This window comes from Loxodonta africana, chromosome 2 (assembly GCF_030014295.1).
Source record: "Loxodonta africana isolate mLoxAfr1 chromosome 2, mLoxAfr1.hap2, whole genome shotgun sequence".
Lineage (NCBI taxonomy): Eukaryota > Metazoa > Chordata > Mammalia > Proboscidea > Elephantidae > Loxodonta > Loxodonta africana.
Window position 1 is genome coordinate 70,362,903 of NC_087343.1, and position 14,339 is coordinate 70,377,241.

At 38.7% G+C, this 14,339-nt stretch overlaps 1 protein-coding gene across 11 annotated transcripts in view; it reads left to right on the top strand.

Annotated features, from left to right (window-relative positions):
• Positions 1 to 14,339, top strand: part of NLN (neurolysin) — a 147,629-nt gene that overhangs the window by 71,912 nt on the left and 61,378 nt on the right. For all 11 annotated transcript variants that reach the window (XM_023545517.2, XM_010588183.3, XM_010588182.3 and 8 more), the window contains 3 exons: positions 11,251 to 11,358; positions 12,872 to 12,974; positions 13,609 to 13,769. In XM_023545517.2, coding sequence (XP_023401285.1) covers positions 11,251 to 11,358; positions 12,872 to 12,974; positions 13,609 to 13,769 — 372 coding nt within the window. The remainder of the gene's footprint in view (positions 1 to 11,250; positions 11,359 to 12,871; positions 12,975 to 13,608; positions 13,770 to 14,339) is intronic.

Below are 14,339 nucleotides of genomic sequence, written 5' to 3' on the forward strand. Positions count from 1 at the left end.
AGTGACCTCATTACTGAGCTGAAAGAGTGTCTGGGGGCCATACTCTCAGGGTTCCTCTAGTCTCTGTAAGGCCAGCAAGTCTAGTCTTTCTTTCTGAGTTTAGAATTTTGTTGTACATTTTTCTGCAGTTCCGTCCAGGACCCTCTACTGTGATCCCTGTCAGAGCAGTCAGTGGTGGTAGCTGGGCACCATCTAGTTGTACTGGACTCAGTCTGGTAGAGGCCACAGAACATTTTCCTAATAAACTTTGTTACACCAATTGATCTAGAAGTCCCCTGAAACCATGGTCCCCAGATTCCTGCCCCTGCTACTCTGTCCCTCAAAAGTGTTTGGTTGTGTTCAGCAAGCTTCTTAGCTTTTGGTTTAGTCCTTTTGTGCTTGTTTACTCTGTATCATGTGTTGTCATTCCCTTCACATAAGATAATTCTTGTTTACTATCTAGTTAGTGAATTCCCCTCTGCCTCCTTTCTCACCCTGCTAACCATTAAAGACTGTTTTCTTCTGTGTTTAACCTTTTAGTTGAATACTTATAATAGTGGTCTCATATGATATTTGTCCTTTTGTGACTAATTTCACTCAGCATAATATATTCCATATTCATCCATTTTGTGAGATGTTTTGTGGATTCATCTTTGTGCTTTATTGTTGCTTACTATCCCATTATATGAATATACCGTAATTTGTTTATCCATTCATCTGTTGATGGGCACCTAGATTGTTTCCATTTTTTTGCTATTGGGAACAGTGCTGCAGTGAACATGGGTATGCATATATCTATTCCTGTGATGGCTCTTATATCTCTAGAATATAACCCAAGGAGTGGGATTGCTGGATTGTATGGTATTTCTATTTTTAGCTTTTTAAGGAAGCGCTAAATTGATTCCCAAAGTGGTTATACCATTTTGCATTCCCACCAGCAATGTATGTAAGTGTTTCAGTCTCTCCACAACCTCTCCAATATTTATTATTTTTCGGTTTTTAGATTAATGCTAGCCTTGTTGGAATCGGATCGTGTCTCATTGTAGTTTTGATTTGCATTTCTTAATGGCTAATAATCGAGAGCGTTTCCTCATGTACCTGTTAGCCACCTGAATGTCTTCTTTGGTGAAGTGCCTGTACATATCCTTTGCCTGTTTTTTAATTGAGTTATTGTCTTTTTGTTGTTGAGGTTTTGCAGTATCTTGTAGATTTTAGAGATTAGAAGTTGAACAGATTTGTCATAGCCAATAATTTTTTCCTAGTCTATAGGTTGTCTTTGTACTCTTTTGGTGAAGTCTTTGGATGAGTGTGTTTGAATTTTAGGAGTTCCCAGTTATCTAGTTTCTCTACTGGTGTTTGTGCATTGTTAACTGTATTTTGTATTCTGTTTATGCCATGTATTAGGGCTCCTAGCATTGTCCCTATTTTTTCTTCCATGACCTTTATTGTTTTAGATTTCATATTTAGGTCTTTCATCCATTTTGAGTTAGTTTTTGTACATGGCATGAGGTATGCGTCTTGTTTCAAATTTTTGCAGATGGATGTCCAGGTATGCCAGCACCATTTCTTAAAAAGACAGTCTTTTCCCCAATTAACGGACTATGGGCCTTTATCAAATATCAGCTGCTCATAGGTGGATGAATTTACATCTGGATTCTCAATTCTGTTCCATTCGTCTGTGTTATCTGTTGTTGTACCAGTACCAGGCTGTTTTGATTACAGGGCTGGTATATTAGGTTCTAAAATCAGGTAGTGTGAAGCTTCCCACTTTGTTCTTTTTCAGTAATGCTTTACTTAGCCAGGACCTCTTCCCTTTCCATATGAAGTTGCTGATTTGTTTCTCTGTCTCGTTAAAAAATGTCATTGGTATTTGGATCAGGATTGCATTGTATCTGTAGATCACTTTGGGTAGAATTGACATTTTTACCATGTTGACTCTTCCTATCCATGGGCAAGGTTTGGTTACCAATTGCCAATCTGACACAAAGGGTCCTTGTCTTTTCCTGGGTAAGAATACATGCAAAAGACAAACTTTATCTTCAGCAAGCTTCATTTTGCTTGAGTCAAGCAAAAGGAGTCAGCGGGGATCTAAGCCTCTCCAAAAGTCTGACTCAAAAAGGGAAGCAAGGCTAGGGCTTATATGGGTTCGCTGGAGACAATAGAGAAATGAATATTTAGTGGGCTTCTTTCAAGGGGCGGGTACTTCTCAGAATGCCGGTGTATGTTAATTAGCTTGCGTGTGCATCCGGAATCTAAGGTGGAAGCCACTGATATTCAAGATGGAATCCTCTCGTCAGCCCTTGGCATCACTTATTATGGGATATAGCGCAAGCACACTTGATCTTCGGCACTACATCGCCATCTTCGAAGGGCTAAGGACAGTCAAACAGCAGTCACATTCTGCTCATCTGCATGTATGGAGCCTGCAAAGGAGGAGAGGACTAGAAAGACACTAAGAAAAAAAAAAAAAAAGTTTTCACAGGCTGCCACAATCCTATCTCATGTTGACAGGGTGGGTTCCTGTTTACCCAGCTTCTAGATGGTAGTCTTTTTAAAAGCTCTTTTGTTCCACCAGAACAGTTAACCGTATCTTTCTCATTATAGGGTGTGGTTCCTGTTTACCCAACTTCTAGGTGATAATCTTTTAAAAGCTCTTTTGTTTAGCACAGTTGACCCTATCTGTCTCAGTTTTTCCACTTATGTAGGCCTCTTTTGGTTTGTTGCAGTAGTGTCTAGTAATTTTCTTTGTATAGGTCTTTTACATCTCCAGTTAGATTTATTCCTAAGTATTTTATCTTCCTGGGGGCTATTGTAAATGGTATTGATTTGGTGATTTCTTCTTCAACATTCTCTTTGTTGGCATAGAGGAATCCAACTGATTTTTGTATGTTTATCTTGTATCCTGAGACTCTGCTGAACTCTTCTATTAGTTTCAGTAGTTTTCTTGTGAATTCTTTATGGTTTTCTGTGTATAAAATCATATCATCTACAAATAGAGATACTTTTACTTTTTCCTTTCCAATTTGGGTACCCTTTATTTCTTTTACTTGCCCTACTGCTGTGGTTGGGACCTCCAGCACAATGTTGTATAAGAGTGGTGATAAAGGGCATCTGTGTCTGGTTCACATTCTCAAAGGGAATTACTTCAAACTCTCTCCATTTAGGATGATGTTGGCTGTTGGCTTTGTATAAGTGCCCTTTATTATGTTGAGGAATTTCCCTTCTATTCCTACTTTGCTGAGAGTTTTTAATCATGAATGAGTGTTGGACTTTGTCAAATGCCTTTCTGTGTCAATTGATAAGATCACTCACTGTGCTTCTTATCTTTTGTTTATGTGATGGATTACATTGATTGTTTTTCTAATGTTGAACCATCCCTGCATACCTGGTATGAATCCCCCTTGGTCATGGTGAACTATTTTTTTGATATGTTATTGAATTCTACTGGCTAGAATTTTGTTGAGAATTTTGCATCTGTATTCATGAGGGATATTGGTCTGTAATTTTCCTTTTTTTTTTTTTTTTTTGTGATGTCTTTACCTGGATTTGGTATCAGCGTTATGCTGGCTTCATAGAATGTGTTCAGGAGTATTCCATGCATGTCTATGCTCTGAAATACCTTTAGTAGTAGTGGTGTTAACTCTTCTCTGAAAGTTTGGAAGAATTCTCCAGTGAAGCCATCAGGGCCAGGGCTTTTCCCTGTTGATAGTTTTTTAATTACCTTTTCAATCCCTTCTTTTGTTATGGGTTTATTTAATTGTTCTACCTCTGTTCGTGTTAATTTAGGTAGGTAGTGTGTTTCCAGAAATTTGTCCATTTCCTCTAGGTGTTCAAATTTGTTGGAATACAATTTTTCATAGTATTGCGGTATGATTCTTTTAATTTCAGTTGGGTCTGTTGTGATATCAGCCATCTTATTTCTTATTCAGGTTATTTACTTCCTCTCTTGTTTTTCTCTTGTCAGCTTGGCTAACGGTTTGTCAGTTTTGTTGATCTTTTCAAAGAACCAGCTTTTGGTCTTGTTCAGCTTTTTCTCTTCTCTATTTCGTTTCATTTCTGCTTTAATTTTTATTATTTCCTTTCTTCTGATGCCTGAGGGCTTCTTTTGCTGCTCTCTTACTATTTATCTGAGTTGTAGGATTGATGTTTTGATTTTGGTCCTTTCTTCTTTTTGGATGTGTGTGTTTATTGCTATAAATTGACTTCTGAACGCTGCTTTTGCTATGTCCGAAAAGTTCTGGTAGGATGTGTTCTCATTCTCATTTGAATCTGTGAATTTCTTTATTCCGTACTTAACTTCTTCTATAACCCAGTAGATTATGAGCAGGGTGTTGATCAGTTTCCATGTATTTGATTTTTTTTTTTCCTTGCTTTTTCTGTTATTGATTTCTGCCTTTATAGCTTTATGGTCAGAAAAGATACTTTGTAATATTTTGATGTTTTGGATTCTGTCAGGTCTTGCTTTGTGGGCTAATATGTGGTCTATTCTGAAGAATGTTCCATGCACCTTGGAAAAGAAAGTATACTTGGCTGCTGTTGAGTGGAGTATTCTATATATGTCTATGAGATCAAGCTGGTTGATTGTGTTGGTTCTTATGTGTTTTTATTGAGCTTCTCCCTGGATGTTCTGTCCTTCACTGAAAGTGGTGTGTTGAAGTCTCCTGCTATTATTCTGGGGCTGTTTTTCTTTTCAATGCTTTTAGAGTTTGTTTTACGTATTTTGGAGCCCTGTCATTGGGTGCGCAAATATTTATTGTGGTTATGTCCTCCTGTTGTTTTGACCCTTTAGTCATTATATAGTATCCTTCCTCATCCTTTGCGGTGGATTTTGCTTTAAAGTCTGTTTTGTCAGAGATGAATATTGCCACTCCTGCTCTTTTTTATTGTTGTTTGCTTGATATATATTTCTTCCACCCTTTAAGTTTTAGTTTGTGTCTTTGAGTCTAGGGTGTGTCTCTTGTAGGCAGCAAATAGATTGTGTTTTTTTAATCCATTCTGCCACTCTCTGTCTCTTTATTGGAACATTTAGTCCATTTACATTCAGCCTACTTACTGGTAGGTGTGAGTTTAGTGCTACCATTTTGATGTGTTTTTCATGTGTGTGTGGTTGACGGTTTCCTTGCTCCCCTTAATTTTCTGTGCTGAGTCATTTTTCTTTATGTATTTTCTTTTCATCTTTTTCATTGTCGTTGATTTTGTATTTGCTGAGTTTATGTTTTTCTTCTTTTCTATTTTGATGTGAAGAATTCTTAGTTTCCTTTGTGATTACCTTAATATTTACTTCTATTTTTCTAAGTTTAAACCAGTCTTTTATTTCTCAATATCACCTTGACTTCCTCTCCATATGAAAGATCTCTGACTACATTATTTAGTCCCTCTTTTTTGTTTTAATGTTGTCATCTTTACACATTGACAGCTCTCTTTCCCTTTTTTTAGTGTTTTGGCTTTGATTTATTTTTGTGACTTTCTTATCTGGGTTGATATCTGGTTGTTCTCTCCTGTGTGCTAGTGTTGGGTTGTTATCTGATGTTACTGATTTTCTGATCGGAGGACTCCATTTGGTATTTCTTGTAATTTTGATATGGTTTTTACAAATTCCCTTAACTTCTGTTTTTCTGGAAATGCCCTAATTTTGTCATCATATTTGAGACACAGTTTTGCTGAATATATAATTCTTGGCTGGCAGTGTTTTTCGTTTAAGGCTTACATGTGTCATCCCATTGCCGTCTTGCCTGTGTGGTTTCTCCTGAGTAGTCAGAGTTCAGTCTTATTGACTCTCCTTTGTAGGTGACTTTTCGTTTATCCCTAGCCGCTCTTAAAATTCTCTCTTTATCTTTGGTTTTTGCAAGTTTGATTATAATATGTCTTGGTGACTTTCTTTTGGGATCTACCCTGTGTGGGGTTCGATGAGCTTCTTGGACAGATATTGTTTTGTCTTTCATGATATCAGGGAAGTTTTCTGCCAACAAATCTTTAACAATTCTTCTTGTATTTTCCATTATATCCCCCACTTCTGGTACTGCAATCACTCATAGATTAATCTTGATAGAATCCCACATAATTCTTAGGATTTTTCATTTTGTAAATTTTTTTTTCTGATTTTTCCCCAAATAAATTGGTGTCAAGTACTTTATCTTCAATCTCACTAATTCTGACATCCATTGCCTCAGTTCTGCTGTGACATTTATTGAGTAGTCTAATACTGAAATTTTATTGTTGATCTTTTGGATTTCTGTTTGCTGTCTCTCTATGGATTCTTGCAGCCTGTTAAGTTTGTCATTATGCTCTTATAGCACTTTCATAAGCTCTTCTCTTGCTTTGTCTGTGTGTTCCTTGGCTTGTTCTGCATTTTGCCTGATCTCCTTCCTGTTCTTTTAAATAACTCTGTATATTCATCTTTTGAGTTCTACCTCCGGTAATTCCAAGACCTTATCTTGTTCCAGGAGGTCTCTTGGTTCTTTGTTTTGGCCGCTTGCTGAAGTCATCGTGGCCTGATTTGATATAGACTGTTGTGTCCAAGCCATCAATAAGTTATCATATTTATTTTATGTTTGTTTACTGTGTCCTAGCTTCTTGTTTTGTTTTGATATGGCCAAATAGGCTGGTCATGAGCTACTTTGATTATTGGCATCTTTGAAGCTCTCACTTTCTGTCACCAGGTGGATTGAGCAGTTACTAGGTATGTGAACCCAGGAGTCTATTTACTTTTCTTGTGTAAATTCAGCTCAGGTGTCCATTGGTCACCGAGTATGTGGTGCAGACTCTCACCTACAGTCTTAGACGGGCAGGGCTACATAGGGGTGATTAGAGTAGGCCCATGTATCTGGCTGCAGTAGGAGGCTATGTACTAAGCAAAGTAGGGGGCTGATGGCTCCCCAGAGTGCCCGGGTGGAAGGCATGTCCCTGTTCCCTAGAGCATGTAGGTGGGTGGGTTTTCCAGCCAGACTTCGAGCACCCAATGCTATTGGCTGTAAGGACTGAGAGGCGCTGCTTATTCTCGGACCTGTGTCTCAGGTGGCTAGGTGGATGTGGGTAGGTAAGGACCCTGCTTAATGGGCAGGGCAGTGTCAAATATCACAAATCTGCAACTCCTCCTTAGCTTTTACTGTTGAAAATAGGTTTCAGGTGTATACCCTGTTGTACTGTGCTAATGAGGGCCTACGCTGTTGAAATGGGCCCACATAGGTCTAGGCAGGGGTGAAAGGCTTTCAAAGTCCATGGATCCTTTTTTCCTGTGCCCAGGCAAAGGGCCATGCCTGTCCTGGGTTCCCAGCTTAGGGGAGCTGCAGCTTATTTTTTTCAGTTTGTTAATTTTTTCCCTCTCCGAAGCCGGAAGAATGGTTTGGGGCATGCAGTGTGTACCACTTCTAGCCCCGGGGGGACACCACAGTCGCTGTAGCTGGACCAGGACCAGAGCAGAGCAGGGAGGGGGCAGTTAAATGGGAGAGAGGTACTTCCCGGGGGGCAGGGTGTTTTTGATCATATGCTCTAGGTTAGATGTGTGCTTAACTTTCACAGGTTCAGCAAGGCTTTCCCCTGATTCCGCAAGCCAGCACAGACTCTCCGCTGCTCGGGCTCTCCCAGTGTGGAAAACACATCCTGAGCACTAGTGCTTGCCCCAGCTCATGCACACTGGCCAATCCAGCCTGCAGGGTGCCAGCCAGGTCAGGTCTGGCAAATCCTCACTGCTTCTGAACTGTCTCTCCCTCACCCTGCTGCTCAGTCCTACTCCTCAACTTTGTCTTTGATATTCAGGGCTCCTAGATTGTCATATATGGTTGATTCACTTGTTTTTTCAGGTCTTTGTTGTAAGAGGGACAACATTAAGTATCTGACTACTTTACCATCTTGGCTCTGCTTCTTAAGCATTATACTCTTTTAAGAACTATCTATATGGGACCAAATTGATAACAGCAACTTGGAAGATTAAATAAGAACCTTAGAGGGCAGTGAGTTTGTTAATAATGGAGGAACAACTCAGAAAAAGAGGGTGATAATGGTTACCCACCTCAAAGAATGTAATCATTGTCACTAAATTGTTCATGTAGAAATTGTTGAATTCGTGTGTGTTTTGTTGTGTATATTCTCAACAACAGCAACAAAATATAATTTACAGGCTGAAAAAACCATGGTGAGATACCATTTCACTCTTACTAGGAAGGCTAAGATATAAAAATAATAGTAATAATAAATGTTGGTGAGGATGAGGGGCAATTGAAACCCATATGCATTGCTGGTAGGAATGCAAAATGGTACAGCCATTGTGGAAAACAATGTGACTGTTATGAATTGAATTATGTTCCCCAAAAATGTGTGTCAACTTGGCTAGGCCATGATTCCCAGTATTGTGTGGTTTTCCTGCATTTTCTAATCTGATGTAATTATCCTAAGTGTTGTAAATCCTAACCTCCGTGATGTTAATGAGGCAGGATTAGAGGTAGTTACGTTAACGAGGCAGGAAACAACCTACATGATTAGGTTGTATCTTTAGTCAATCTCTTTTGAGATATAAAAGAGAGAATGAAGCAGAGAGGAGAGGAACTCCTACCACCATGAAAGAAGAGCCAGGAGCAGAGCACATCCTTTGGACCTGGGATCCAAGTGCATAGAAACTCCTAGACCCAGGAGAAGATTGATGACAAGAACATTCCCCCAAGCCAGCAGAGAGAGAAAGCCTTCCCCTGGAGCTGGTGTTTTGAATTCAGACTTTTGGCCTCATAGACTGTGAGAGAATAAATTTCTGCTTGTTAAAGCTATATACTTGTGGTATTTCTGTTATAGAAGCACTAAATAACCAAGACCAAAAAACTAAAACTAGAGCTGCCATATTACCCAGCAAGTCTACTCCTTAGGTATATACCCAAAAGACTTGAAAGCAGAAACTCAAACAGATACTTATATACCAGTGTTCACTGCAGCACTATTCACAGTAGCCAAAATATGGAAACAATCGAAATGTCCATCAATGAATGAATGGATAAACAAAATGTGGTTCATGCATACAATAGAATACTACTCATCCCTTAAGGAAATGAAGTCTTGATACATGCTACAACATGGGTGTAGCTTGAAGACATTATGCTGAGTGAAATAAGTCAATCACAAAAGGACAGATACTCTATGACCTCGTTTATATGAAAAGATAAGAACAGATGGATGTATAGAGACCAAAGTTTTTTTGTGGTTACTGGGGGCAGGAGGGTTGAGGGTAAGAGGAGATTATTGATTATGAAGTACTGAGTTTCCATTTGCAGTGATGAAGAAAATCACATTGATTAAGGGTAGGATTGCACAGCTGATTAATGTAATTGCCATCAATAAGTTGTTCACTTATAAAAAGCTGAGTTAGCAAAAGTTGTATGATAGATACATTTACAACAATGACCAAAAAAAAGAGAGGGAAGCTGCTGAGGCTTTTGTACAACCAAACAGCTGTTGGAATTTGGTACCTTTGTTTGGAGGATTAGGATCATAGTTTCATGGGACATCCCAGTTAATTGGCATAGTAACATGTTTAGTGCTTCTGTTTTACCTTGTAGTTTGTTGCATAGTGCCTGGGGTCTCAAAAGCTTGCAGGTGGCCATCCAAGGTACAACAATTGTCTCTATTCACCTGGAGCAACAGAGGAAGAAGGAGAGTCAGGAATAGGAGGAGAATGTTGAATGTTTGGCTAATTGCCTCCATAAACAACTGCCCTCTTTGTCATAAGACCAGAAGCACTGGATGGTGCCCAGGTACTACTACCAAACATTTTGATCAAAGATTCCATCAAAGAATCCTGATCAAAAGGGTGAAAATGCAGAATGAAATTTCAAATTCTCATGGAATCCAGATTTTCTGGAGCCATGGAAGCTGGGCAAACCCCTGAAGCTATTACCCTGCAATAATCTTTTAAACCAAAATAGCCCCCAAAGTCTTCTTAAAACCAAACAGTATTTTAGCTTAACTAGTAATGCTTGCCTTGAGCATTGTGCTCTTTTAAGATCTGTATGGAATGAAACTGAGAGTAGCAACTCAAAAGATTAGATAAGAGCCTTAGGGGGCAGTTAATGGGGGAAGAACAACTCAGAAAAGAGAAGTGAGAATGGTTGTACACCTCAAAGAATGTAATCGGTGTCATTGAATTGTACACATAGATATTGTTGAATTGGTATATGTTCTGCTGTGTATATTCTCAACAACAACAACAATAAAATAAAACTATTTACGAAGAAAAAAAGAAGAACCTAGCACCAACAATCTAAGATTCAGGTTCAACAGCTGAACACAGCCCTTGACCTTCTGAAGACCTATTTAGTTGGTAAAATATAAAGCTCAGGGATGGACAGCCCAGATCTTGCATGGAGAGAGAGTTCCACAGATGGGAGAGTTTTAAGGCTCCAGAGACAGATGTCTGAAAGTTTGGCTCTCAACCAGAATGAATTCATTACACCTGCTGAGTCTGTCTAGATTCGATTTCCTCTCAGGGACCATGAATTGGATGGCCATCCAGATGTGCCATGTATATTCCACCACCTGTTTTAGAGAAACACCTGGCATTATTACCTTGCTGTGGCTGGAGGAATTTTCCACTCTCTTCCAGTGCCCTCCGTTCTTTGGAGTATTGTTTGTGTTGCTGCATGCAGATTCAAATTCACTGTCCAGCTTTCCTCCTCTTTATACAGTGCTGACTCATTTTCCCCCAATATTTGTTCATATGCTGCCTGCTGTAGCCCCTTGATCTCACTTGCCAGATGACAATAAGGCATTTTTGAAGTTTTAGAAGCTTTTTCCTGGGGTTTTATCCAGATGTTCTTGTTTGGCATATTGGCAAGAGTCTTACTCTCCATTTGTATAGGATTTGCCCATTATTTCTTTTCCAGCCTTTCAAGTGGAACCAGGTTAGCAAATGATAGAAAATTAAATCCATATGATTTGTGATAAGGAATGTGTTTTGTGAAAAAGACCACTGAGTCATAGCTCAGAATGAGATTATGCAAATGCTTCTATTATCGCACTTTCAGATGGTACAGGCACTCTTGATTCTTACTCAAGGCAAGGAAATGATGGCTAGCTAGCTTTTTTTTTTTTTTTCCTATTTTAAATTAGCAGAAGCACACTAGAGCATAACAGGCAGCAGTGAAATGAGGTCTTTGAAAGGGCCTGCCTCATAATCACCTATGTACTTCGTAGCCCAACAGAGTTGATGAATAAATTTGCTTTGGCCTCATAGTTTATGATTTACTCATGCACTGTTGCAACAGAAATGGTTGTCACACTCTTTAATTTCAGGAAACCTGTGATCTGGGGAAGATAAAGCCTGAAGCCAGACGGTACTTGGAAAAATCAGTTAAAATGGGAAAAAGGAATGGGCTCCATCTTCCAGAACAAGTTCAGAATGTAAGTTTATCTTTCCTTTCCTTATTGGGAGAATTATGAATAAATAAAACTAAAACCAGGAAATAGGGAAATAGGTGCGCTGTAATAAAATATCCCAAAGTACAAATTCATTTACAATGTATTTGATTTTCAGCGGCTTTAAATTCTACAACTTCTGTTAACCTCACGGTGACTGACAGACCACTAAATACTTAATCTTTAATCCTGTACAAGTTTTGTTTCATGTGTATTGGGTATATTTTCCCTTCTCTGTTTTATATTCTTTGTTTCTCTACTCTGTCTTCTTCAGTATCACTGTTATTCAAAGGCTGACTTCCATTCATTACTAGAATAGCCGCAGACTTGAAAAAACTCCACCACCCGGAAGGACATAGAGATATCCCCATCAAACCTCCCCTCATGTCTTAATGGCCCAGATTGTATTATATGTCTAATCCTGAATCTTTTAGTCAAGGGAATGCCAGACCTGGGTTGTCTGAGCCAGTCACTGAGTCAAGGCAGATGGGATGACCTAACTGGGGTACAGGGCATATAGAATCAGGTCCCTCCCCAATGACCTGGCTGCTGTACAGTGGGGGAGAGACAGCAGGGGTGTTGAGGAGACAACTCAAGTGTCTGCAAACCACACTGAACAGTATATATGTTAACTTGGTGGTTTCAAACTTCAGTATGCATCAGAACTCTTAAAATTCTGATTACTAGGCCCTACCTCTGAGAGTTTGTGATTCAGTGGGCCTAGAGTTGGGATTCAAGAATTGAATTTCTCATTTCCTACGGTGATGCTGATACTTCTCGTCAGGGCCACACTTTGAGAACTAGTGGTTTAAGTAAACTTCATTATCTAGCATTGTTGGAAGAGCAGTGGGCCAGGTTAATGTTTTTTTCTCTTTGTGATTTCCTTTTTATTGCTTCCTTTGATCTCCTACCTAATACTTTTTATGTAAAAGTTAAAAAAAAAAAAAAAATCTCCTACATAATACTTTTTATGTAAAAGTTAGGACCTATAAATCACCTTTGTTTACAAAATCTCTGTAAAACTGAGACCTAACCTTTTTTCTGAAGCAGCCATAGAATTAATTACTTGGCTTCTTATCTCTTGGTTTACTTCAGCACCAAATAATGATTGTTAATTTTGAATTCAAAGTATGCTAATTAGTAATGAGCTACTACATTCACTCAATCACTCAGTAGTTATTTATGGTGTCTATTTTTACTATGTACCTATGTACCAGGCACTGTTTTTTTATGATACTTCCTAAATTTATTTAGTTCTTTCAGACTTTTAAAAACATCATCAAAACTGCCTTTCCATGAGTGCTTTGTACAAATGCACATGTGGATGATACAGAAGCCGTAGAAAGCTATTTTATCAGGTACATCTCTAAGAAAATACTTCCAGAGGGTTGGCTACAGAAGCCAATCTTCATATAAAAGTGAAATTTACTTGACTGGTAGCAGTAAAAATCAGTTGCGTTTTACCATTAAATGTCCCATATTTTTATCTTTGTTTCAGGAAATCAAAGCAATGAAGAAAAGAATGAGTGAGCTGTGTATTGACTTTAACAAAAACCTCAATGAGGATGATACCTTCCTTGTATTTTCCAAGGCTGAACTTGGTAAATTTTTGTTATTTCTAGATTAAACGATGTAATTTAGGCAGATAATGTCACTTCACGGCTTGCCTCAATTTCCAGATACCAAACCTAAATCAAAGAATTCTTTAAAAAACAAACAAACGAAATCATTCAGTACCTAACTCCACCATTCCTCTTACCATAAAAAAAAAAAAGTACAGCCAAACCAATCCTAGATTTTAGGCTAATAAGACTGTGTACTGGAAAAACAGTCCAGAGGCGATTTCATGATCTTTGTTCCTAGTTAATGCTGGTGTTTAACAGCCTTTGGTGCCTTGAAATTTTTTCTGCCTTACAATGTCCCCTACATTGTAATTTAAGCTAGTCTCTTCTATTCTGTTCCTGGTATTTCTTGGCTTACATTTGCCTGTTCTCCATCAAAACACAAGTACGCTGAAGCCTATTCATATTTTGAATTACCATATCCTAAGCCACCTGGCCTCTGACCACCACCCCCATTTCAGCAACATTAAAAAGATATTATAAAGATTGTCATTATTTTACTTGAGTTTCAATTACTCCACAAAATTCCTCAAACCACTTGGCACCATACCAATACTAAATAAACCAATAACGAGTGGAAAAAATGATGTATTTTCCAAACGATGTTTTGCAGGTGCTCTTCCTGATGATTTCATTGACAGTTTAGAAAAGACAAATGATGACAAGTATAAAATTACCTTAAAATATCCACACTATTTTCCTGTCATGAAGAAATGTTGTGTCCCTGAAACCAGAAGGAAGATGGAAATGGCTTTTAATACAAGGTGCAAAGAGGTACTATAAATTTTTGTCTTCTGTTTTAGTGGAGCATTTTGAGAGAAAGGTTTGCCTTGTTTACTTGTGTTGAAGTCACTTCGGACTGACATTTTTATTTGTGTTTGCCTTAAGCCCTTTTATTTGCCTCCCAGTTCTTCTGACCTGCAAGACTTTTAGCCTTTTCCTTGGTGATTGGAGCCTTGCTTGGTTTGGGCACAGGCTAAGTGGTTCTAACAAAAATAGAATGGGTTAAATAAAGTAGAAGTTTTTTTCCTCTCCCAAGCCAACAGTCCAGGGCTGGTGGGCATCTCTCCCTTCCTCAGCAAGTGACTTCCAAGGTCATTCCAGTTGTCACCATTCCCTAGCCTGCTGGGAAGGGGGAAAAGAGAGTACAGAGAAAACACCTGTAAGGAGAAAACCTGGAAATGGCATACCTCAACTCCATTCACACTGACCACAATTCAGTCATAGAGCTATATCTAGCTGTAAGGACGGATGGTAAGTATAGTCTTTAGTTGACAGCCATTTGTTCCGCTAAGCGAGTTCTATTAACAGAAGAAAGGAAGAATTAGAAATGGATTCTTAGAG